This window comes from Ovis aries, chromosome 8 (genome assembly GCF_016772045.2).
Source record: "Ovis aries strain OAR_USU_Benz2616 breed Rambouillet chromosome 8, ARS-UI_Ramb_v3.0, whole genome shotgun sequence".
NCBI classification, from domain to species: Eukaryota; Metazoa; Chordata; class Mammalia; order Artiodactyla; family Bovidae; genus Ovis; species Ovis aries.
In genome coordinates, this window is record NC_056061.1 from 10,247,638 (window position 1) to 10,273,622 (window position 25,985).

Sequence of the window (25,985 nt, forward strand, 5' to 3'; positions counted from 1 at the left end):
CTCAAGGATACATGGTTAGTGGTCACTGTTATAGCTGTGTACAGTGTGATGCTCGCGATAGAATCCCAGCTGCTCACGAATGGATCATTTTAAGTTGTACTATGTGCTCACAGTTTTCTATTTTCTAAGTTACTTTTCTTCACACGGCTTATGTGTCACAAAACTCACAGGATTTAAAGCTATAAGGAACGTTTAGATACCACTTTTATAGAATTCAAAGATGTTTTTAACAGACGTATACTTTTGTATACATCTTTAAAAGAAGCAAAATTAAATCAAATTTGCCTGTTTTCACTTTGATGGGGTGCTGGGATTTTTCATATCTTAAAGTTTTAATTTTTATAGTTTTTACTGAAAGACTGAAAGCAAAAGTAAAAATATAACTAAACATACACAGAAAGTATGCGTGCATGCTAAGTTGCTTCAGTCGTGTCCGACTCTTTGTGACCCTGTGGGTTGTAGCCCGCAGGCTCCTCAGTCCGTGGGATTCTTCAGGCAAGAATACTGGAGTGGGTTGCCATGCCCTCCTCCAGAGGATCTTCCCAACCCAGGAATTGAACCCAAGTCTCTTATGTCTCCTGCGTTGGCAGGTGTGTTCTTTACCACTAGTTGGACGGGGAATCCTGGCATGCTGCAGTCCAGGGGGCCACAAACAGTCAACATGCCTGAACTGAACTGAGCACCATTTGGGAAGCCCTGCATAAAGTATAGTAAGGCTCTTTGCAAAATTTTCTTCAATCAGAGATTGGTACCTAATTAATTTTTAAAGATTAGACCTGTAGGAGTATCATACTTAGTGGATTTCCTTTCACAAGGGCTAGAATGGCATCTTCCACATCACGTAGTTATGCCTAATAAAAATGCTAAACTGAGCTAATTTTTAAAATATAATTGGATATAGCATGTTTTTTTTTTAATAAGTATTCTTAGGGGAGTCTTTTAAGCCTTTTAAAGCATGTAATAGTCGTTACGAATATAGTCTGTTTGAAGGGAGTGCGTGTTGGTTACACTGGTTAAATAAATAGAACTGTAATTCTGCTCTTTTCTACAAAGCTTTTCTCAGAGAAGCAAAGCAAAATGGTTTGTGAACTGTGTTCACACTGACTGATTAATATATTTATTCAAAGCATTTGAGGGCCTACTACATCAGCCACTTTTATGAGACTGCTGATACAGCAGCGAATGAGGCCAGAAGGGTTCCTGGCCTCGTGACATTTGCATTCCAGTGAGGGAAGGTAGATGGAAACTAGCAAGCAGGACAATTTCAGATGGTAATCAGTGCTAGGAGAGTAACCATGTGATATTCTAGAGTGATTGTGGGCCCCGTGTGGGCCATGGAGAAAGGCTTCTCTGAGGGTTTGATATTACTTGGAGATAGGAAAGAATTTGCCACACACAGAGTTGACCTAAGAATTGCCAGGTGTGCAGAATAGCACATACAAGATCCTCTGCAGTGCAAAACTTGTTGCTGTATTTAAGTTTAAATGTTCTTACAATGATGCAGTTTTAAAAGATCTCTGACTTCTCTGTGGATGTTGGATTATAGAGCTCAAGAATAGAAGTAGGATTCAGTGGTGTGCTGGAGTTGACATCAACCGGTTAGAAGACTAGAAGAGGAAATAATAGAAGAGGCGGTTATATATTTAGGCTATACCATTTAAATGCTGTTTGAAACTATAGAGCTAGACGAGGTAACTCAGGAGAGAGAGAAGAGAGGAGAGCTCTTGACAGCCTTGAGGTATTTCAGCACTTAATAATAGAAAAATAAAATTTCAGTACAGCAAAGGAGCCAGCACAAGACTGAAAAAGACTCAGCTCCAACTTCTAGAGAAGTCAGAGCGTACCTTGAGGGCTAAGAACAAGGTACTGAATACTGCTGAAAAGCCGACGAAGGTGAAGGCCTAGAGAAGTGACCTTTATATGATTGGCCACGAAACGTGATCTTTATATGAGGGGTCATGCATCGTCAGGCATTTTTAAAGTAGACCAAGGAGCGAATAGGAGATAAGGAAATGAAGTAGTGAGCACAGAGAAATTTTTCAACAAGTTTTGTAATAATAGAGAAAAGAGAAATGGGTTGGTAGCCAGAGAGCCTGTGAGGGGTCACGGGGAGGCTAAGGATTTTACTTTTTCACCCTGAGAGATTCCAGGGCTTGTCCGCAGCTGACGGAGAAGGATCTTGGAGAGAAGGAGACACTGGTACTGAGTGAGGAGAGTAGGCCAATAAAGCAATTAGGGACAAGTGTAGAGAAGGTAGACGAGGTGGAATCCAGAACACAGCAAAAGGGAGAGGGTCCCTTGTTCCCAGGATAGGAGGGAAAGTGGAGAGTGTGGGTTTAATTGGAGACAGATTTGGAGATTTGTTGGAGGGAATATGAAAGGGTTCCTTTTTCTTCTGCTTTCTTACTTTGAAGCTCCGTCTTTAGCAGTGATGGGGAACAGTGGCGTTAGAGCTTTAAGAAGAGAAGTTATGAAATAGTTGTGTCAGGCAGGTAAGGTTATGAGAGAAATGTCATGGCTTAGAAGAGCATTTGAGGTTGGTGTTCCTCAGTTTAAGTGCAGTCGATCAGCTTGGTTGTGTCAGTTTTCTCCAGCAATGTTCTGTTGCTTGGGTTCAGGCATAATTGAGCTCAACCAGGATTGAGATTTTGACAGATAAGTGTTAGCAGGGGGAATAAGAGAGACACTTCACTCTGTGGCACTGAGTTAGGTTTGGGTATAAGAAGGAAAACAGTCTCCATGAGAGTGAAGAGTAGTGGTTTTGAGTTAGAACTCTAAAGCCAGATTGCCTACATGTAAATCCCTTGCTCTGGCAGTTAACTGAATCATGTGTGTTTCTATGCCTCAGTTTATCTCTTAATTGGACAGTAATAATAGTAAGAAGCACCTATACTTCAAAAGATCATATATGGTTAAATGAATGAAAATATGAAAAGCATTTGAACAGTGCCTGCCATTTAGTGAAGCACAGGGGTGGTGGCCGAGAGGAGCTATCCCACGTCCAAGGTAAGGAGCAGTGGCTACGCTTTGCTGGAGCAGCCGTGAAGAGATACCCCACGTCCAAGGTAAGAGAAACCCAAGTAAGATGGTAGGCACTGAGAGAGGACATCAGTGGGCAGACAGATGGAAACCACAATCACAGACAACAGGCCAATCTGATCACATGGACCATGGCCTTGTCTAACTCAGTGAAACTAAGCCATGCCGTGTGGGGCCACCCAAGACGGATGGGTCACGGTGGAGAGGTCTGACAGAATGTGGTCCACTGGAGAAGGGAATGGCAAACCACTTCAGTATTCTTGCCTTGAGAACCCCATGAACAGTAAGAAAAGGCAAAAAGATAGGACACGGAAAGATGAACTCCCCAGGTCAGTAGGTGCCCAATATGCTGCTGGAGATAAGTGGAGAAATAACTCCAGAAAGAATGAAGGGATGGAGCCAAAGCAAAAACAACACCCAGTTGTGGTGATAGAAGCAAGGTTCTATGCTGTAAAGAGCAATATTTCATAGGAACCTGGAATGTTAGGGCAAATTGGAAGTGGTCAAACAGGAGATGGCAAGAGTGAACACTGACATTCTAGGAATCAGTGAACTAAGAGGGACTAGAATGGGTGAATTTAACTCAGATGACCATTATATCTACTACTCTGGACAGGAATCCCTTAGAAGAAATGGAGCAGCCATCATAGTCAACAAAAGAATCCAAAATGCAGTACTTGGATGCAGTCTCAAAAATGACAGAATGATCTCTGTTTGTTTCCAAAGCAAACCATTCAGTATCATGGTAATCCAAGTTTATGCCCCAACCAGTAACGCTGAAGAAAGCTGAAGTTGAACAGTTCTATGAAGACCTCCAAGACCTTCTAGAACTAAAACCCAAAAAAGATGTCCTTTTCATTATAGGGGACTGGAATGCAAAAATAGGATGTCAGGAAACACCTGGAGTAACAGGCAAATTTGGCCTTGGAATGCAGAATGAAGCAGGGCAAAGACTAATGGAGTTTTGCCAAGAAAATGCACTGGTCATAGCAAACACCCTCTTCCAACAACACAAGAGAAGACTCTACACATGGACATTACCAGATGGTCAACACCGAAATCAGATTGATTATATTCTTTGCAGCCAAAGATGGAGAAGCTCTACACAGTCATCGAAAACAAGACCAGGAGCTGACTGTGGCTCAGATCATGAACTCCTTATTGCCGAATTTAGACTCAAATTGAACAAAGTGGAGGAAACCACTAGACCATTCAGGTATAACCTAAATCTCTTACGACTATACAGTGGAAGTGAGAAATAGATTTAAGGGACTAGATCTCATAGATAGAGTGCCTGATGAACTTCTGGATGGAGGTTCGTGACATTGTACAGGAGATAGGAATCAAGACCATCCCCAAGAAAAAGAAATGCAAAAAAGCAAAATGGCTGTCTGAGGAGGCCTTACAAATAGCTGTGAAAAGAAGAGAAGCAAAAAAGCAAAGGAGAAAAGGAAAGATATACCCATTTGAATGCAGAGTTCCAAAGAATAGCAAGGAGAGATAAGAAAGCATTCCTCAGCAATCAATGCAAAGAAATAGAGGAAAACAATACAATGGGAAAGACTAGAGATCTCTTTGAGAAAATTAGAGATACCAAGCGAACATTTCATGCAAAGATGGGCTCAATAAAGAACAGAAATGGTATGGACCTAACAGAAGCAGAAGATATTAAGAAGAGATGGCAAGAATACACAGAAGAACTGTACAAAAAAGAGCTTCACGACCCAGATAATCATGATGGTGTGATTACTCACCTAGAGCCAGACATCCTGGAATGTGAAGTCAAGTGGACCTTAGAGAGCATCACTACGAACGAAGCTAGTGGAGGTGATGGAATTCCAGTGGAGCTCTTTCAAATCCTGAAAGATGATGCTGTGAAAGTGCTGCACTCAATATGCCAGCAAATGTGGAAAACTCAGCAGTGGCCACAGGACTGGAAAAGGTCAGTTTTCATTCCAATCCCAAAGAAAGGCAATGCCAAAGAATGCTCAAACTACCACACAATTGCACTCATCTCACATGCTGGTAAAGTAATGCTCAAAATTCTCCAAGCCAGGCTTCAGCAACACATGAACCATGAACTCCCAGATGTTCAAGTTGGATTTAGAAAAGGCAGAGGAACCAGAGATCCAATTGCCAACATCCGCTGGATCATGGAAAAAGCAAGAGAGTTCCAGAAAATTATCTATTTCTGCTTCATTGACTATGCCAATGCCTTTGAATGTGTGGATCACAATCTGAAAGAGATGGGAATGCCAGACCACCTGACCTACCTCTTGAGAAACCTGTATACAGGCCAGGAAGCAACAGTTAGAACTGGACATGGAACAACAGACTGGTTCCAAATAGGAAAAGGAGTACGTTAAGGCTGTATATTGTCACCCTGCTTATTTAACTTCTATGCAGAGTACATCATGAGAAATGCTTGGCTGGAGGAAGCACAAGCTGGAATCAAGTTTGCTGGGAGAAATATCAATAACCTCAGATATGCAGATGACACCACCCTTATGCCAGAAAGTGAAGAAGAACTAAAGAGCCTCTTGATGAAAGTGAAAGAGGAGAGTGAAAAAGTTGGCTTAACGCTCAACATTCAGAAAACGAAGATCATGGCATCTGGTCCCATCACTTCATGGCAAATAGATGGGGAAACGGTGGCTGACTTTATTTTTTTGGACTCCAAAATCACTGCAGATGGTGTTTGCAGCCATGAAATTAAAAGACGCTTACTCCTTCGAAGGAAAGTTATGACCAACCTAGACAGCGTATTGAAAAGCAGAGATATTACTTCGTCAACAAAGGTCCGTCTAGTCAAGGCTCTGGTTTTTCCAGTGGTCATGTATGAATGTGAGAGTTGGACTATAAAGAAAGCTGAGCGCAGAAGAATTGATGCTTTTGAACTGTGTGTGTTGGAGAAAAGTCTTGAGAGTCCCTTGGACTGCAAGGAGATCCAACCAGTCCATCCTAAAGAAGTTCAGTCCTAGGTATTCATTGGAAGGACTGATGCTGAAGCTGAAACTCCAATACTTTGGCTGCTTGATGCGAAGAGCTGACTCATTTGAAAAGACCGCGATGCTCTGAAAAATTGAGGGCAGGAGAAGAAGGGGACAACAGAGGATGAGATAGTTGGATGGCATCACCGACTCAATGGACAGGGGTTTGGGTGGACTCTGAGAGTTGGTGATGGACAAGGAGGCCTGGCGTGCTGCGGTTCACGGGGTGGCAGAGTCGGACACGAATGATCAACTGAGCTGCTTAGAAGGTATTTTCCTTAGAATATAATTAAGACCAGAATGTGGCAGGACCTGCAGAGATTGTTGATCATGTGTTTAGAGTTTCAGCATATATGCTGTTTGAAGGTTTGAGATCAGGTCCGACTGGGAGAAGTATAGGGCATCAGGTCCCTAGTGCGTAATCTTAACCTATTTGTGAAATACCTAGTAGGTCTGTTTTTCTCTCCATGTTGTTAGCCCTCCAGGGACATTTACCAGTTTTCTGGAGTAACTGGCTTTATTGATTAAATAAATGATTTGCCAAAGATCATTTACTGAAAGTGTCAACATTGAAATTTGGAACTTTTGATCAAAATGAAATAGACTTGTCAATAATTGCCACAGTCATCTGTTAGATGGTAACAGTTACTGAATGATAATTTTTTGTTCCCTCAAAAAAGTTTGGAAAGATTATCTTCATAACATTTTTAGGTGTTTTTTCTTTCATAATAGACAGTTATGTTTTTGATATTATGTATTACATGATGCTTTAAATGATATGTTCATATACGTCCTTGGGATGTGATAACACACTTAAACAGTTCCCAGGTTCAGTTCAGTTACTCAGTCATGTTCAACTCTTTGCAACCCCATGAACTGCAGCATGCCAGGCCTCCCTGTCCATCACCAACTCCCGGAGCTTACCCAAACCTTACATATATACACAGAAATATAGCTATATATCTTATTGAGATACAATTCACATATTATGCAATTCACCTATTTAGAATATATGATTCAGTGGTTTTCAGTTCATTCATAGAGCTGTGTAACCATCCTTATAAAGTTTTTTTTAATTGAAATGTAGTTGATTTACAAAGTATTAATTTATGCCGTATACAAAGTGATTCAGTTATACACATCTATAAATTTCTTTTTTATATTCTTTTCTGATATGATTGATCATACGATACTGAATATAGTTCCCTTTTCTCCACATTATTTCCACCATTTGTTATTTGTGGAGTTTTTCATAATGGCCATGCTGACCAGTGTGAGATGGTATCATTGTAGTTTTGATTTGCGTTTCTCTAAGAAGTAGTGATGTTGAGCATCTTTTCATGTACCTGTTGGCCATTTGTATTTCTTCTTTGGAGACCTGTTGTTTGGAGACATATTTAGGTCTTCTGCCTGTTTTTTGATTTGTTGTTTGCTTTTTGTTGTTGTTGTTTGAGCTGTTTGTATATTTTGGAAATTAAGCCCTTCTCTGTGGCATCATTAGCAGATATTTTCTCCCAGTCTGTAGGTTTTTTCTTTCTTTCTTGTTTTATTTTATACATCAAATGCTAAAGGAGCTTCTCTTGGCACGAAACACAAGATAAAGAAAAGACCTACAGAAGATAAACCCAAAACAATTAAGAAAATGGCAATAGGATCATACGTATTGATAGTTACCTCAAATGTAAATGGATTAAATGCAGCAACCGAAAGACCTGGACTGACTGGGTAGATGGAAACGTGCATGTACATGTGCATTCCGCTTACCCGTCACTCTACTTAACCCCCTAAGTTGTATGCAGTTATTTTATATTGTTAGGTTAATCATGTTTCTGTCATAGCTTGAAACTGTAATTATCTTTTATTTTTTGTCTGGCTGTTGATCGTGAAGATTGATAAACAACTTTTACTATTGTGGTTATGTAACTATTATTCACTTAATACCATTATAGCATGATTGGTTAACAGAAAATAATAGAATTCTCTACCACTGCAACTATCATTTAATAGAAAAATAAAATACGTGGTGTTTGGTGAGCGATATTTTTTCCCTTAGCTAATGTTTTCAGAGTTCATCCATGTTGTCGTATGTATCAGCACTTCATTCCTTTATATAGTCGAATAATAGTCCATTGTGTTTTATTTATTCATCCATCAGTTGGTGGACATTTGATTTGTTTCTCCTTCTTGGCTATTATGAATAATGCTTCTTTGAACATTAATGTACAAGTTTCTGTGTGAACATGTTTTCATTTCTCTTGTGCATATGTACCATACCTAGGAGTAGCATTGTTGGGTTGTATGGTAATTCTATGTTTAACCTTTTGAGAACTGCTGGACTATGTTCCAAAGCGGCTGCACCAGTTTACATTCCCACCAGCAGTGTACCAGGGTACCAGTTTCTCCATACCTTTGTCAATACTTACTGTCTTTTTTATTTTAGCAATCCTAGTCTGGGTGAAATATCTCATGGTTCTGATTTGCATTTTCCTGATGGTTAATGAGGTTGAGTATCACTTCAGTAATGGTAGTTATTGACCATTCATGTATCTTCATTGGAGAAATGACTCTTCAGATTCTTTACCCATTTTAAATTATTTGTCCTTTTATTATTGACTTGTAAGAGTCCATGGGGTCGTGAAGAGTCAGACATGACTAAGCGACTTCCCTTTCACTTTTCACTTTCATTCATTGGAGAAGGAATTGGCAACCCACTTCAGTGTTTTTGCCTGGAGAATCCCAGGGACGGCGGAGCCTGGTGGGCTGCCGTCTATGGGGTCGCACAGAGTCGGACACGACTGAAGCGACTTAGCAGCAGCAGCAGCAAGAGTCCTTTATTTATACGATTCAAGTGTCTCATCAGAAATATGGGAGATATATTTTCTTCCATTCTGTCAGTTGTCTTTTTACTTTGTTGATGACATCTTTTGAAGCACAGAGTTATTTCTTCTTTTTTAAGATGTATTGATTTATTTTATCTACAGCTGCTCTGGGTCTTTGTTGCTGTACAAGGGCTTTCTCTAGCTGCAGGAGCGGGAGCTGCTCTTTGTTGTAGCTCATGGGCTTCTCATCGCAGTGGCTTCTCTTGTTGCAGAGCATTGGGTCTAGGCCCGCAGGCCTCAGTAGTTGTGGCACACAGGCTAAGTTGTCCCGCACGCAGCATTTGGGATCTTCCCAGATGAGGGATTGAACCCGTGTCCACTGCGCTGGCAGGCAGATTTTTAACCACTGGACCACTAGGGAAGCCCAAGCACAAAGATTTTTCATTTTGATGAAGTCCAGTTCATTTGTTTCCCCTTTCTTGTGGTTGTATTGCTTATTCTGCTTTTAATGTTAATCCTGAGAAATCCTAAGAAGGCCTAGAATAAATCATGAGGATTTATTCTTGTATTTTCTTCTAAGAAGTTTTATAGTTCTAGCTATTAAATTTAGATGATTCATTTTGAATTGGTTTTTATGTAGGTGTGAGAAAGATTTTTTGAAGTTGACTGTTTTTAAAGTCTTTATTGAATTTGTTACAATACTGCTTGTTTTATGTTTTGGTTTTTTGGCCCTGAGGCATGTGGGATCTCAGCTCCTCAGCCAGTGATAGAACCCACACCCTGGGCATTGGAAGGCAAACTCTTAACCACTGGACCACCTGGGAAGTCCCCACATTGACTTTTTTAATTAATTTATTTACTGGCTGTGTTGGGTCCCCATTGCGTTGTGCAGGCCTCTCATTGTGGTGGCTTCTCATGCTGTAGAGTACAGGCTCTAGTTGCGGGCTCCATACTTGCAGCTGACAGGCTCTAGAGTGCAGGCTCAGAAGTTATGACGCGTGGGCTTAGTTCCCCTTCGTCATGTGGAATCCTCCCCGACCAGGGATCGAACCGTTGTCCCCTGAGTTGCAAGGTAGATTCTTTACCACTGGACCACCAGGGGAGTCCTCCCACATTGATTTTAAAATTGAGCCTCAATTAAATCCTTGTTAGTGCTCTGTGTTAAGTTATCTATTCTACTGCTGTGTAGCTATTACTCCCTAACTCAGTGGCCTAAAGCAGCAGAATTTCTGTAGATCATGAATTCGAGAGGCTTAGCTATGTAGTTCTGGCACACAGTCTCTTGTGAAATCAGTCAAGTTGTCATTTGGTACTACAGTCAAATCAAGGCTTGCCTGGGGATGAAGGATCTTCTTCAGAGATGGCTCACTCACAAGGCTGTTGGCAGAAAGCCTCGGTCCTTACTGCAGGAACGCCTCCATAAGGCCCCTTGAAGTGTCCTTGCAGCTGGCTTTCCCCGGAGCCTGTGCCCTAACAGAGAGAGAGCAGGGACGAAGCTGAAGTGCTTTTATGACCTAGCCTTGGCCATTACACATTGTCACTTCTGCCTTATTATTTTCATTAGAACTGAGTCCCAGAATCCAGCCCAAGGGACTGGAGAATTAGGCAATGATTTTTTAAAGTAACATCGAAGGATTTGTGGACATATTTTAAACTACCACATATACTTGTCAGTCTTATTAGAAGTTTCTGTTTGTTTGTGTGCTGGGTCTCTGTTGCTTTGCAGGCTTTTCTCTAGTTGTGGCAAGCAGGGCTAGCACAGGCTTCTCATTATGATGACCTCTCTTGTTGTGGAGCCTGGGCTTTAGGACACGTGGGCTTCAGTAGCTGGGGCACTATGGGCTCAGTAGTTGTGATTCCCAGGCTCTAGAGCACAGTTTCAATAATTAAGGTGCATGGGCTTAATTGCTCTGAGGCATGTGGGATCTTCCTGGATAAGGAATCGAACCAGAGTCTCCTGCATTAGCAGGCAGATTCTTTACCGCTGGGCCATCAGGGAAGCCCAGTTTTATTAGAAGTTTTATTAGTTCCCAAAAGTTAATGTTCTTTCATACTATATGCCCATACTTTTATTGCTTAATAAAATAAGATGATTTCCAAGTCATTCATTTCTTTTTTTTTTCCTATTGTTGTTTTTTTTTAAAGTCCCTGATGTTTCTAATCTAACCAGTCTTATGACATTTTAGGATCAAAACAAAGAAGAGGTATATGTGTATCAAAAGTGTTATATTGGCAAATATGAGAGAAATAACATGATTTCTAATTTGAACTAAGTGCAGGAATATTTCCTACTTCTTCGTAAGCCCTAAGTGCTCACAGCGATTTCTCCCTAGGAAGGGACACATGAGTAGTTATCTCTGAAGCTGTCTTTGAATACTTCCATGACCCTGAATGGTAGCTGCCTACAGTGTTGATCACTTCTAACTCAAAACACATTTTAACGTTAGCCACTAGATCTGAACCCATTTTAATACTTTGCTTTGTAATTTTGGTTCCTTCTGCAAACTTTGTTTTTGTAGGTAATGATTTTACATGACTTTGGAATTGGTCTCTAGGAGGACGCTGTGGGAGGATGAACACAGAAGAGCTGGAGTTACTGAGTGACTCCAAATACAGGAACTATGTAGCTGCAGTTGACAAAGCACTGAAGAATTTTGAATACTCCAGTGAGTGGGCGGATTTGATATCAGCACTTGGAAAACTTAATAAGGTATGTCTCATTTCATAAGAAGGGATAAAAATCAGAAATCTGCATCTGTATTTTCTGGATGTCTCTAAACCTTGAAGTAAAGAATTTAAAAACATAACCTCAGGATTAGTTTTTTAAAATTCTCCAATCGAGAACATTTTCCTCTTTATTTTTTATTTTTTAAATAAAATGTTGTGTTGCTTCCTGCCATACAACAATGAGAATCAGTTATAATTATATATGACTCCTCCTTCCTGAGCCCTCCTCCGCACTCCCTAGCCCACCCCTCTAGGTCATCGCAGAGTGCCAGGCTGAATTACTTTTGATTCTGCTATTTTACTTCATTAATTGCATGCCTTTGTAGTTAGGCTTTTTTTTCTTTTTTTTTTTTTTTTTGAGGCCCAAACCACAAGAGTACTTGAAAAATATAGTTAATCTATTATTATGTATAAATGCAAGATTAGGAAGCGAATATGCTAACCATGAAGGTTAACAGGTTTTTATAATTGAGTATCAGATATGGTTCTGGAGTTCTGGCAGCAAAATGAAGAGCTGCACATGGAAAGCAGTAACTGCTGTGTCCTTTCCAAATGGAATATAGCATTAAAGAAATATTGTATATCCAGGCAGTTCTTAGTTATAGCCAGTGCTTTTTACAAAAGTGACAAGCAATTGCTTATGCCTTGGAGCTAGGCCTTGAATGATCCTTTTTGACATGTCTGGTTTTTATCCATTGTTAATATAGTGGCATCACTGTTCGACTCACAGCTTTGGATTTTGACCCCCTTTTTTTTCAAACTTACATCAAAATTTTTTCACTTCATACCCATAGTTTTGATATTGGGGGCTTCTTTAGTTTTGTTTTTTATAGTGAGTATTGAATATGAATGCTTATAAATATTAAGTGGACCAGGGGAACAGATAGGAAAAGTGAGCTCCTCTCATAACTATTTTAACATCATCAGTTTGTCATACAGTTTGTCCTGAAATACATATCAAGGACAATAGTTTTCAACTTTAATACTTACTATAGATAATTACCCTGATAATTTAAAAAGGAAAACTTCCATTTTCAGTGTGCCATGAACTTATCTTAAAATGAGATGCACAAACTTCTTTTCGACATGTTGATTTCTAACATTTATCATTTGAGGTTTGATAAAATCTCAAAATTTTTACAATATCCCTAAGAGATTGCATCTAAAAGTATGAGTTTGTTTAAAGGTAGTTAGGTTTTTACTTATCTTAAAGGATCTCTTTTCTGAAGACTTAGTAGGAACTCAGGCTTGTAAAAAGCTTTTTACACTTTTGTAAAAGGCACTGACTATAACTCAGAACTGCCTGGATATAAAATGTATGTTTGGGGCTTCTCAGGTGGCCCCAGTGGTAAAGAACCCACCTGCCAGTGCAGGAGATGTACGAGATGGGGGTTCCACCTCTGGGTTGGGAGATCCCCTGGAGGAGGAAGTGGCAACTCACTCCAGTATTCTTGCCTGGAGAATTCCATGGACAGAGGAGCCTGGCAGGCTACAGTCCATGGGGTTGAAAAGAGTCGGACACAACGGAGCAACTGACACTGCTACTAGTAGGAACTGTGTGTAAAAGCAGTTCATTAAACTGGAAATTAATTGCCTAATTAAGTACATAATTAATTTTTTATAGTTATCGATATCATGAAAACAGATTCCACTGTATCCAGATACTGCACCGTAGGATATGCAATGCATCAGTGAAACTTAACTAAAGTCGTGGTGATACAAGGCAAGGGTTGTATATGTACGAATCTGTTGCAGATAGTCTAAATATGTTTTAGTTTAAAATTTTATCATTTATTAATATACTAAATTTTCACCTTATTTATACAAGTTTTCAAACTCAGATGATTTTAGAAAATAGTGCCATATTGTGCTTTATTAAAAATTTTTACTTGGTATTAGTAGAATTTCTTTATTGAAGCATTTTGTGTTATAGATCATTAACTTTCCTTCTAGAGAGGAACTTCTGGTAATAATGATTTATACTTTTCTTTCAAATATGTGTAAATATTGATTCTTTGCTCCTATATCTAAAATTCAAATTAATGTTTTAGAAATGGAAAGCAGCTAGTTTAAAAAATATTTTTTGTAGTTGAATTCCTACTGATGTTATGGCCTTGATTTGCTTTGCATTTGTAAGTCTAGTTTTATTTATATTGGTTACATCCAATTTAAGACTGGATTGGAGACCATTGAAAATGTTATATCTAAGTGGACCTCAGACCTTTCAGTTTTTTACTTTGTTTTTTTAATGAACTGAAAGGATCTAGTGCTTTGCTTTTGTACTGCCTTTGGCAGAATAATCATTTTATGTATTTTAACCTCAGCTCTTTATTTTCTAAAATAAAGGACTGCGTGTTTCATCTCAGTTCCAGTTCTCATCTATTGTACCATATTCATTCTGAATGTTTATTTTCTGCTACTAGCATTTTGCCATAATACCCTGAAGAACTTCATTTATAAGTCTTCTATTATTTAAATAAATTAATCTCCTTTGGGTGGTATTTATGAGTTTGTACTTCTATAAATTCTACCTTGACCATCTTTTCTAAAGAAATGTTGTGTTTGAATAAATACAGCAATATGTGTTTGGTCCAGTTGGGAAAGTAGTGAAAGCGAATGGACAAGTATAATCTCATGTGTGTTCTTGCTGTAATATGATATACTACAGCGGTGGTGGTTCCTCTTCCAACTACATGTTTTTGTTGAGGTTCAGTTTTCTAAATATATTTCAAACAGTGTATCAGAAAAAAAGGTTGAAGGCTGTTAAAAGATTTTCAAAAATCTAAAATAGTACCTTTCTTCTGAGCAAATTTATTTTGGAAAATACTATTATTTTTCATAATGTTATTTCTGTTACATGTAACAAGTTGATTTTTTTTAAACAAATTAGTAAATATTTTTAAATCCTCAGTTTTAATTTTCAAGCTAGTTTTACTGATGTAACTGACAAAAACAAAAGTTTTTTTTTTTTGCATCCTCTATAATATTTTCTCCTTTGAGGTCCTATATCAAGGATTTTTGATAATACTATGCCAGAAAATGGAAGTAAAATGAAATGCAATATTCCTTCTCAACTGAATCAAGATGTTTTCTTCAAGGTTTTACAAAATAATGCAAAATACCAAGTAGTGCCCAAAAAGTTGACCATAGGCAAGCGCCTGGCTCAATGTCTACATCCAGCATTACCGGGTGGAGTTCATCGGAAGGCACTTGAAACATATGAAATTATCTTCAAAATCATTGGACCTAAGCGACTTGCCAAAGATCTGTTTTTATATAGGTGAGATAATTTTACTATGTATTTGCATGTAAATAAAGTATTTTTAAACTTTTTTTTATGTTTTTTGCAGTAATAGCTAAACAATTGAAAACTCCTTAATGATGAAAGTTTTCAATATCAGTCGTAATTGTTTTGATTAAAAAGTACATTAGAAAAATTTACTTAAATTTAAAAGCATTGTGTTTTATATATTTATTTATGGCTCACTGTGCAGCTTGTGAGATCTTAGTTCCCTGACACGATCAAACCTGGATCCCCTGGAATGGAAGCACAGAGTCTTAACCACTGGAACACCAGGGAATTCCCAGTGCTCTGCAGTTTTACTGTGATGTATTCCTGCCTAGAGAATCTCATGGACAGAGGAGGCTGGCAGGCTACAGTCCATGGGGTTGCAAAGAGTCAGACATGACTGAGCGACTAACACAACATTTAAAGATAAATGGGCTTCCCTGGTGACTCATATGGTAAAGAATCTGCCAGCAATGCAGGAGACCCAGGTTAGATCCCTGGGTTGGGAAGTCCCCTGGAGGAGGGCATGGCAACCCCCTCCAGTATTCTTGCCTGGAGAATCCTATGGACTGAGGAGCCTGGTGGTCTACAGCCCATAGGGTCACAAAGAGTCGGACACAAGTGAGCAACCATCACTTTCACTTTCATCTTTTTATTTATCCTGGTTGGGATTCATTGGGATTTTAAAATATGTGAATCAGTGTTATGTATGTCCAGTTCCTAAGTTGTATTCAATTCTATAACCCATGGACTGTAACACACCAGCCTCCTCTATTCTCTGTCTTCTGGAGTTTGCTCAGATTCATGTACATTGAGTCAGTGATGCTATCTAACTATCTCATCCTCTGCCAGCCCCTTCTTCTTTGCCTTCGATCTTTCCCAGCCAGCATCAGGGTCTTTTCCAGTGAGTTTACTCTTCCCATCAGATGGCCAAAGTATTGGAGCTTCAGCTTCAACATCAGTCCTTCCAGTGAATTAAATATTCATTCAAACCTGAAGGTTGAATTGACTGGTTTGAACTCCTTGAAGTCCAAGGGACTCTCAAGAGTCTTCTTCAGTACCACAATTCAAAAGCATCAATTCCTTAGCGCTCAGCCATCTTTATGTTTCAGCTCTCAAATATCCATACATGACTACTGGAAAAACCATAACTTTGACTGTACAGAACTTTGTCAGCAAAGTGATGTCTCTGCTTTTTAATATGATGTGGTGGTTTGTCATAGCTTTCATTTCAAGGAGTGTGTGCTGTGCTTAGTCGCTCAGTCGTGTCTCTTTGGGACCCCATGGACTGTAGCCCATCAGGCTCCTTTGTGGGGATTCTCCAGGCAAGAATACGGGAGTGGGTTGCCATGCCCTCCTCCAGAGGATCTTCCCAACCCAGGGATCGAACCCATGTCTCCCACATTGCAGGTGGATTCTTTATTGTCTGAGCCAGCAGGGAACAAGTGTCTATTAATTTCATGGCTGCAATCACTGCACACAGTGATTCTGGAACCCAGGAAAATAACTGTCACTGCTTCCACATTTTCTCCTTCTGTTTCCCATGAAGTGATGGGACTGGTTGCCGTGATCTTAGTTTTGTTAATGTTGTTTCAAGCCAGTATTTTTATTCTCCTCTTTCACTCTCATCAAGAGGCTCTTGAGTTACTCTTCACTTTCTGCCATTAGAATGATATCATCTGCATTGTCTGAGGTTGTTGATTTCTCCCAGCAATCTTGATTTTAGCTTGTGACTCATCGAGCCTGGAATTTCTCATGATGTACTCTGCATATAAGTTAAATAAGCAGGGTGACATAAACAGCCTTATCGTACTCCTTTCCCAATTTGAAACCGTTCAGCTATTCCACGTCTGGTTCTAACTGTTGCTTCTTGACCTATAGGTTTCTCAGGAGACAGGTAAGGTGGTCTGGTATTCCCACCTCTAAGAATTTTCCACAGATTATTGTGATATAGTCAAAGGCTTTAGTGTAGTCAGTGAAGCAGAAGTAGATGTTTTTCTAGAACTCCCTTGCTTTTTCTATGATCCACCGAATGTTGGCAATTTGATCTCTGGTTCCTCTGCCTTTTCCAGACCTCGCTTGTACATCTGGAAGTTTTCAGGTTGTGTACTCCTGAGGCTGAGCTTGAAGGATTTTGAGCTTTACCTAGCTAGCATGTGAAATGAGTGCAGTTGTCTGGTAGTTTGAACTTTCTTTGGCATTTCCCTTCTTTGAAATTGGTATGAAAACTGACTGTTTCCAGTCCTAAGGCCACTGCTGAATTTTCCAAATTTACTAACATATTGAGTGCAGCACTTTAACAACAACATCATCTTTTAGGATTTTAAATAGCTCATCTGGAATTATGTCACCTCCACTAGTTCTGTTTGTAGTGATGCTTCCTAAGGCCTATTTGACTTTACACTCCAGGATATCCAGCTCCAGGTGATGAACCACACCATTGTGGTCATTCATGTCATTAAGACTTTTTTTGTATAGGTGTTCTGTGTATTCTTGCCACCTCTTCTTAATCTCTTCTACTTCTGTTAGGTTCTTATCATTTCTGTCCTTTATCATGTCCATCTTTGCATGAAATATTATCTTGGTATCTCTAATTTTCTTGAAGAGATCTCTAGTCTTTCCCATTCTGTTTAATAGTTTTCTTGTATTTCTTTGCATTGTTTACTTAAGGCGGCTTTCTTATCTCTCCTTGCTATTCTCTGAAACTCTGCCTTCAGTTTATCTGTCCCTTTGTCCCTTGCCTTTCACTTCTCTTCTCTTCTCAGTTATTTATGAAGCCTCCTCAGACAACCACTTTGCCTTCTTGGCTTTCTTTTTCTTGGTCATGGTTTTGGTGACTGCCTCCTGTATGATGTTATGAGCCTGTGTTGATCATTCTTCAGGCGCTCTGTCTATCAGATCTGATTCCTTGCATCTGTTTGTCACCTCCGCTGTGTAATCATAAGGGATTTGATTTAGGTCATACCTGAATAGCCTAGTGGTTTTCCTTCCTTCCTTTCATTTAAGCCTGAATTTTCCAATAAGGAGCTCATGATATGAGCCACAGTCAGCTCCAGGTCTTGTTTTTGCTGACTGTAGAGAGCTTCTCCATCTTCAGCTGCAAAGAACATAATCAGTCTGATTTTGATACTGACCATCTGGTGGTGTCCATGTATAAAGTTGTCTCTTGGATTGTTGGAAAAGGGTGTTTGCTATGACCGGCGTGCTCTCTTGACAAAACTCCGTTAGCCTCTGCCCTGCTTCATTTTGTACTCTCAGGCCAAACTGGCCTGTTATTATGGATCTCTCTTCCTACTTTTGCATTCCAATCCCCTGTGATGAAAAGGACATCTTTTTTTGGTGTTAGTTCCAGAAGGTCTTGTAGGTTTTCATGGAATCTGTCAACTTCAGCTTCTCCGGCATCAGTGGTTGGGACATAGACTTGAATTACTGTGATACAGAATGGTTTGCCTTGGAAACAGACCAAGATCCTCCTTTTGTTTTTGAGATTGCACCCAAGTACTGCATTTCAAACTCTTTTGTTGATTATGAGTGCTAATCCATTTCTTCTAAGGGGTTCTTGCCCACAGTGGAAGATGCAGTGGTCGTCTGAATTAAATGCGCCCGTTCCAGTCCATGTTAGTTCACTTGATTCCTGATGTCTGTGTTCACTCTTGCCATCTCCTGCCTGACCTCATCCAGTTTACCTTGATTTGTGAACCTAACATTCCGGTTTCCTCTGCACCATTTTTCTTTACAGTATCAGACTTTACTTTCACTACCAGACACATCCACAACTGAGCGTCATTTCTGCTTTAGCCCAGTCGCTTTATTCTTTCTGGAGCTATCGGTTATTACCTTCCACTCTTCCCCAGTAGCATGTTGGACAGTTTCCAGCCTGAGGGGGGCTCATCTTCCGGTGTCATGTGTTTTTGCCTTTTTATATGACTCATGGGGTTCTCGTGACAAGAATACTGGAATGGGTTGCCATTCCCTCCCCCAGTGGACCACATTTTGTAGGAACTCTTCATTATGATCCATCTGTCTCTGGGGGCCCTGCACGGCATGGCTCATAGCTTCTTTGAGTTGCACAAGTGTCTTCACCATGACAAGTCTGTGATCCGTGAATGGGTTTGAGTCAATACCTTTCATCAATTCGGTAGTCTTTTTAAATTGCCTTTACTCCATATATTCTCTCTTCCTGTTTTTGGAGCTATGATTTAAAATATGCTAGAACTTTTCATTCTGGCTTCCCCGTATCTTATCCTCTCTTTCCTTTTAGTTTGATGCAGTCCCACTTGTTTATTTTCGCTTTTGCTGCCTTTGCTTTAGGTTTCCTGTCCCAGAATATCATTGCCGAGACCAATGTCAAAGAACTTTTATGTATATATTCTCCTCTGTTTTATAATTTCAGGCCTTGTATTTAAGGATTTAATCCATTCTGAGTTGACTTTTGTGAATGGCATGAGATAGGGATCTTATTTCATTCTTTTACACGTGCGTATTCAGTTTTCCTGTCTCATTCTTGACACCAGCGATGCAGATAGCCTTTTGTACATTTTGGTCAGCCTTGTCATAAGTTTATCATATTTTTTCGTCTTTTTAAAAACAAACTTTTGATTTCATTGATCTATTTTACTGTGTATGTTTCTTCTCTTTAAATTCCTCATGGATGTTTTGAAAGTCAGTAATAGGTATTTTTTAATACTGATAATTACTACTCTATTGAAGAGCACTTTAAAAAAAAACTGAGAATTGCTCAGTCAGTGTTACATGTAATAACTGAGAGATTCCTACCTTAAGGCAAAACTTTTCCATGTAACTCATGCCTGCTCCTTTTTAAACAGAAAGTTTGTCTTAAGAAACAACTATTTCACAAAGTTGCAGTGTATCTAATTTTATTAGCAGTATATTATATAAGAATAATAAATTCTAAAATACTGTGTCTAAATATGGCAGACATTCTTACATACACATACCTTGTGGAGTAAAATTGTTCTGTATTTTTTAGAGTATAGCTAATTTAAAAACTAGAATTTGTATTATGTTGGATTTTTAGTAGTTTAATCTCAAGGTTTATGCTTTTAGCATACTTAAATACAAATAGTTTTAAAGTTCTGTAACCTATTACATGATAAAACATATTGTGTCTTCAAGTTCATTTTTTAATGTGATACAGTACACTAAGCTGTCACTAAGAACACTAGATGTGCAATTTGAGCCCCATAAAATATTAAGTGGGTATGTAAAGTAAACTTTTGCTAATACAAATTCTAGAGAGGGATTTTAGAGCTGACAGCATTCAAGTGGCAGAGAATGACTGAGATCAACCAGTACCTTGTGAATAATAGTAGGGAAAAGGAACAAGACCATTCTGTGAATATTTGTCCTATCCAACTCTTTGTTACCCATGGACTGTAGTCTGCCAGGCTTCTCTCTGTCCATGGGATTCTCCAGGCAAGAATACTGGAATGGGTTGCCATTTACTTCTCCAGGGGATCTTCCCAACCCAGGATCGAACCTTCATCTCCTGTATCTCCTGCGTCGGCAGGCAATTCTTTACCACTGAACCAGCTGGAAATATTCATGGGAAGCCTCGTAAATATTTAGGAGTTACATTATTTAAAGGGCAGGCGGGTGAAAGTAGTCAATGGAAAGGAACAAGAGTCAGAGACAGAAAATATACCAGGAGACAGAGCTCATCTGGAAGTTAAAAGGGGAATGAGTTTCAAGAGAAAGTTGTGAATAGTGTCAAATACTACAGATAAATGAAACAGTCAGGATTGAAAGTAGACCAACAGATCTGGCCTTTAGTAGAGAATGGTGATGATATGGAGAACAGTTTTAATAGAGCGGGTAGACGTATCAGAAGGTGAGTAGATGAAAGTGGTTTTTTGTTTGTTTTTTCTCCAAAAGTTGAAGTAGGAAGGCAACTTCAAGCCAGGAAGTAATTAAGATAAAGGTTTTAGAATTTTGTTGTCATTTGCTCTCTTTTTGGAATCATTGGGAAAGATTTAAGCACAGTTGTCAGTGGAGGAAGAAAGAAATTATATGAAAGAGAAAGTATGGTGGATAAACCAGGGCCCTGAGAAGGGTAAGCGTTGGGCCCTGGGGCGAGGCTACTACCGAAGTTTTAAGTCACACTGTGCCTAAAGTTGAAGGCAGAAGCGTGGGAGGTTGAGGAGTTCCCACTAGATGACCTGTTTTCAGTATAAAGTCGGAGCAAGACAGATTGTTAATTCATTTATTAAGCACTTTGTAAAGGCAGGACTTGGTTTTAAGGTCTTAGGATACAGAAATAAAGAGAGTCGTGGTCTCTTGCCTTTTTTTTTTAAGTCAGAATTCAATTTTATTTCACATTGATAGAAACCATGCAAAAGATTTACATTTTCTCACATTACAGCACAATGTTTCAATGGAATATTTCTTGCTGTAAATTAGATTTCGCTGATTTGTATCAGTGAAGCAACAGTTCATATTCTTGTAGGTAAAGTAAAATGATTTAGTGATTGTTTAAAAACTGTAAATCCAGGTATAAATATATGGCTTAATTATTAACATCATCTATAGTCCATACCAGATCATTTCTGTCATCAAGTAGCGCTCATTGGTGAAGATGCAGTCCTAACAGTGTTCTAATCAGTTGGAATTCAGCAGAATAATGAACAACAGTTCAGAAATATAAAGCATACATTTTTTGCTGTATATTAAACTGTATGGGAACTACACTATTCGTATTGAGTTCTGACTAAACAGATTTACCCAGAAATTTGTTTTCGAGTAATTTTAACCAATAATATGAAAAATCTATTTAAAATCAAATAATTGCTACTCTTATATTTACACAAAAGCTAACTTTAAAAGATCATCTGGCTACGTGAAAATTTCAAATTAGTCCATTGCCAAATAAGAGTAAAGCAAAATTTTTGAATTGTTCATTTCCTGCTGTAGTTGGTTTCAAACCTATGCGCAAAATAAGTAAATACTATGCTATAAAGAGATTCACCTTAGAGCAAATCATCTTAGAAATTAGAGTTTTAAGATCAGCCTTATATATCCCAGAACATACTAGAATATGACCTAATTATTCTTTCAGTGAATTACAAGAAAATACAGAATTATTCTCGTTACCTGGACTGAAGATTCTAGTAATCCTGCAGGTCTAAACTGTGGCTAAAGGTCCACTTTAAGAAGTAGTGTAGAAACTCTGAAAGGATGTCCAGTTTCTTTCTGTCCATAGAAATGTATTTTCAGCGCCATCAAGCGTGTGATCCAGAATATTAAATTGCAGCACATATTGACAGCAGGTGTCTGTGGCAAAGAGGAAATATTTGGTCTGTTGTGAAGAATAAAAAAGAAGGAACACATTTCTTTTCTACAGAGAAAAAAAGAGTATTAAACAAAGTATATTCAGCAAAGAAAAAGCTGTTCCCCAAAATAAAAGGGCCATTAATTGAAGAGAGCAATATTGCTCTTTATTGACACTTAGAAGCATTATCCCTTTTATTAGGAATAATGTAATACCTCATTCTCATTATGCATTATAATCATTAGGTATATACGAACACATATAAAAATACAGATACTGTATGGTGACTTGTCAGTTTGGAGTGTAAGCCCATAGTCTTAAATCATCACACACATAAACTATGTTTTAACTGCTCATTTATATCTGAACAAGTTTTCGTTAAGCATGCTAATAATTTTCAAGTGATGTAATAAAAAATCTGGTTGCAGTATTTTATTATTTTGCTGAATTACATTTGGGAGAAAGAAGCTGGCTGCTTCTCTCTCTATTTAATACTAGTGTATTCAATACTAGTGTATACTGCTAGTTTAACACTGATGCGTCCTGGATTATATCATATAAAAATACGTATATAGAAGCTTCAAAGATCATGCATTTCCCATGAGGAGACTTTATTTAGCCTGTGTCATTGCTGTGTATTTGCAGAGCATGTTAACACTGCAGACATTAGAGGTTTCAAGGTTGGGCACAGGCGGGAGTGTGTATTCTAATAGACGATGCTGGTGTGCACGTCTACACAAGGCCTCTTAGCGGCATCAGTCAGCGGGAGGTAGGAGTTGACTGATGAACTGCATGATGTCCATCATCTCCTGTTGACATGAACTGTGCCTCACGCCTCCATAGGTTTTGAAGGTTACATTGGCTGGATTTACCAGTGGTTTTAGCTTTTCCGTGGTAAGAGCACCAGACATTAGGGGTACTAAAAGGTCCAGATCTCCATGGCACTGAAGAATAGAAATGTCTCTCCTCAAACCTTTGATCGGGCCCTGTGGAAAGGAAGCCCAGAGCAGTGACACCAGCCAGCTTCTGCTGTGTGGTCAGAGCCAGGTACCATGGTAAAGCACCTCCCTGAGAAGATCCTCCCCAAATAACTCTGTTAGAAGGACTGCTGTTCTTCATCTCTTGCTCTGTCAAAGGTTTTACATTTTCTGCTGCTTCTTAGTTCCAGTTTCATCCTCCAGTGAATCCGGTGAAAGCCCAGTAATGTCAAACCAAGAAGGCGTAACCATGTTCGTATGTAACGTTACAGGCATAACTAGCACATGCGGGCAGATATATTTGATGTGGACACTTCTGATCCCAGTGAAGGCTTCTGCCCATCCGTGCCCTGTGTCTCCCAGGCCACAAAGGAAGATCACCGCAGCAGTGGCCTTCTGGGCAGTGGACGTAATGGCAGGCAGCAGGGCCGATATATTATTGCCTGATATACACCAGTTCCACTGATCACACATCTGAAGCGAAAGGCAGAGCGGGCATCCAGCCAGGCCAAAAGGCCTCTTGCTTTCTGATATTACAGAGTTACCTATCAGAATTAATCTTTCTCCCCCAGATTTACTAATAAACAATTGACATACATCACTGTATAATTTTAAGGTATACAGCAAGTTGGTTTGATTTACATATATTGTGAAACGATTACAATAGGTTCAGCGAACATCATCATCTCACTTAGATACAACAGAAAGAAGGAAGAAAAGAATAATGGGGAAGACTGTTCTCCTTAGAGTGCTCTTCGGGTTTACTCTTGGAACTTTGCTGTGTGTCATGCAGCAATGTTAACTATAGTCATCATGTTTTACACATCCATAGTACTCAATTACCTTATAACTGGAAGTTGGTACTTTTTAACCACCTTCCTCTAACACCCCCGCCCTGTCCCTAACCATTATCTCTCATAACCACAAATTTGAGGTCTCTTTTTCTATGAGTGTGGGTTTTATATTTGTCTTTTTTTTGTTGTTAGTTAAGATTCTACCTGTAAGTGAGATCATACAGTATTAATCTTTTTCTGTCTGACTTATCTCAGTATAATACCTTAAAGGTCCATCCACGAGATTGTAAATGGTAGGAGTTCCTCATTTTATGACTGAATAATATTTCATTATATATATATATATGCTAAGTCACTTCAGTCGTGTCCGACTCCGTGTGACCCCATAGATGGCAGCCCACCAGGCTCCCCCGTCCCTGGGATTCTCCAGGCAAGAACACTGGAATGGGTTGCCATTTCCTTCTCCAATGCATGAAAGTGAAAAGTGGAAATGAAGTCGCTCAGTTGTGTCCTACCCTCAGCAACTCCATGGACTGCAGCCTTCCAGGCTCCTCTGTCCATGGGATTTTCCAGGCAAGAGTACTGGAGTGGGGTGCCATTGCCTTCTCCTATATATATGTGTGTGTGTTTCTGTATATATATATCTCACAGCTTCTTTATCTGTTCATCCATTAGTGGACACTTAAGTTCCTGTGTCTTGGCTGTTATCAATAATGCTGCTGTGAAAATGGAGTTAGTGTTTTTGTTTCCTTTGAATGTAGTCCCAGAAGTGGAATTTTTACTTTTTTGAGGAACTGCCATACTGTTTTCCATAGTGGCTGTACCGGTTTGGAATCCCTCCAGCAGTGCACAAGGGTTCCCGTGTCTCTGCATCCTCACCAGCATTTGTTACCTCTTCTCTTTTTGATGATGGTCCTTCCAACAGGCATGAGATGCGACCTCATGGTGTTTTACTTTGCATTTCCCTGATGACTGGTGATGTTAAGCATCCTTTCATGTACTTGTTGACCACGTATCTTCTTTGGAGAAATGTCTATTCAGGTCCTTTGACCATTTTGTACTTAGGTTTTTATTATTATTTGCTATTGAGTTGTACAAGTGCTTTACATGTTTTGGATATTAACCCTTTATCAGATATATGGTTTGCAAATATTTTTTCCCATTCTATAGGTTGTCTTTTTTCACTTTGTTGATGGTTCCTTTTGCTTCAAGGAGTAGCATTACTTATTATTAGCACAGCAATAGATTTACTTATTGTTAGTAAAACAAAGTTACTTATTAGAAATAAGTAAGTATTGGGTACTATGTGAACATTTAATAAGGAGCCTAACCTAGTCTAATTAGGAGATAGTGACCTCAGGGAAACAGCTTAGGCCAATTCCTGAAAGTCTAGGAGTCATGCAGACAATGAGGAGAAAGTGAGGGAGCAGGGATTGTACCTTTCAGCACAGCACGTGTGAAGGCCTGTGTGCTGAAGAGAGTGGAAAGTTCTGAAGTGAACTTGAGAGGAATTGTTCAATGTAGCTGGAGCAGAGGGTGCAGGAGTGATATTGGTTAGCATGCATGGGCTGTACAGAGGTATGTAGTAGCAAGATGTTAAAGCCACAGTAAGCAGTTAGACAATAACCAGCAGGAAAGGTTTTTATTGAGAACAGCTGCTTCAGAGCAATACTGAAGCAGTACTGGGTAATTCAATGATTAAAATATGATGTTTGGTAAGATATGTTTGAGATATCTTGGTGGTCTTTTCTAAGGAACTATCTGGTGGAAGTGGAGAGAATTTATTATATTTACAACAAATATCTAGGAGAATGGCTTGTAGAGAAAACTTGATGACTGATTCCAGTTTAAAGTTTTTTTATTTTTTTAAGGATCAAGGATCACTCTGAGATATACAGTGTTTGGTCAAACAGATGGGTTCTGTTGCCATATTTTGAAATGGAAATTCCAGGGGAAGGATCAGATTTGGGGGAAGGGAAAGAGAGGGAATTTTGTTTACGAATTGTGGAATTTGAAGGCCTTATGAAACAGCTAGGTGACCTTTGGGTTTATGAGTACAAAG

At 39.1% G+C, this 25,985-nt stretch overlaps 1 protein-coding gene and 1 pseudogene across 11 annotated transcripts in view; one reads left to right on the forward strand and one right to left on the reverse strand.

Annotated features, from left to right (window-relative positions):
- DOP1A (DOP1 leucine zipper like protein A) overlaps positions 1-25,985 on the forward strand; it is a 115,038-nt gene that overhangs the window by 16,868 nt on the left and 72,185 nt on the right. For 10 of the 11 annotated variants that reach the window (XM_027972311.3, XM_015097311.4, XM_042253174.2 and 7 more), the window contains exons 2-3: positions 11,368-11,558; positions 14,674-14,855. In XM_027972311.3, the coding sequence (XP_027828112.2) occupies positions 11,421-11,558; positions 14,674-14,855 (320 nt within the window). In that variant the 5' untranslated portion in view covers positions 11,368-11,420. Of the gene's footprint in view, positions 1-11,367; positions 11,559-14,673; positions 14,856-25,985 lie in introns of those variants that run through there. The other variant, XM_042253176.2, reaches the window with a different exon arrangement.
- Positions 22,680-23,603, reverse strand: LOC114116055 (acyl-protein thioesterase 1-like; annotated as a pseudogene).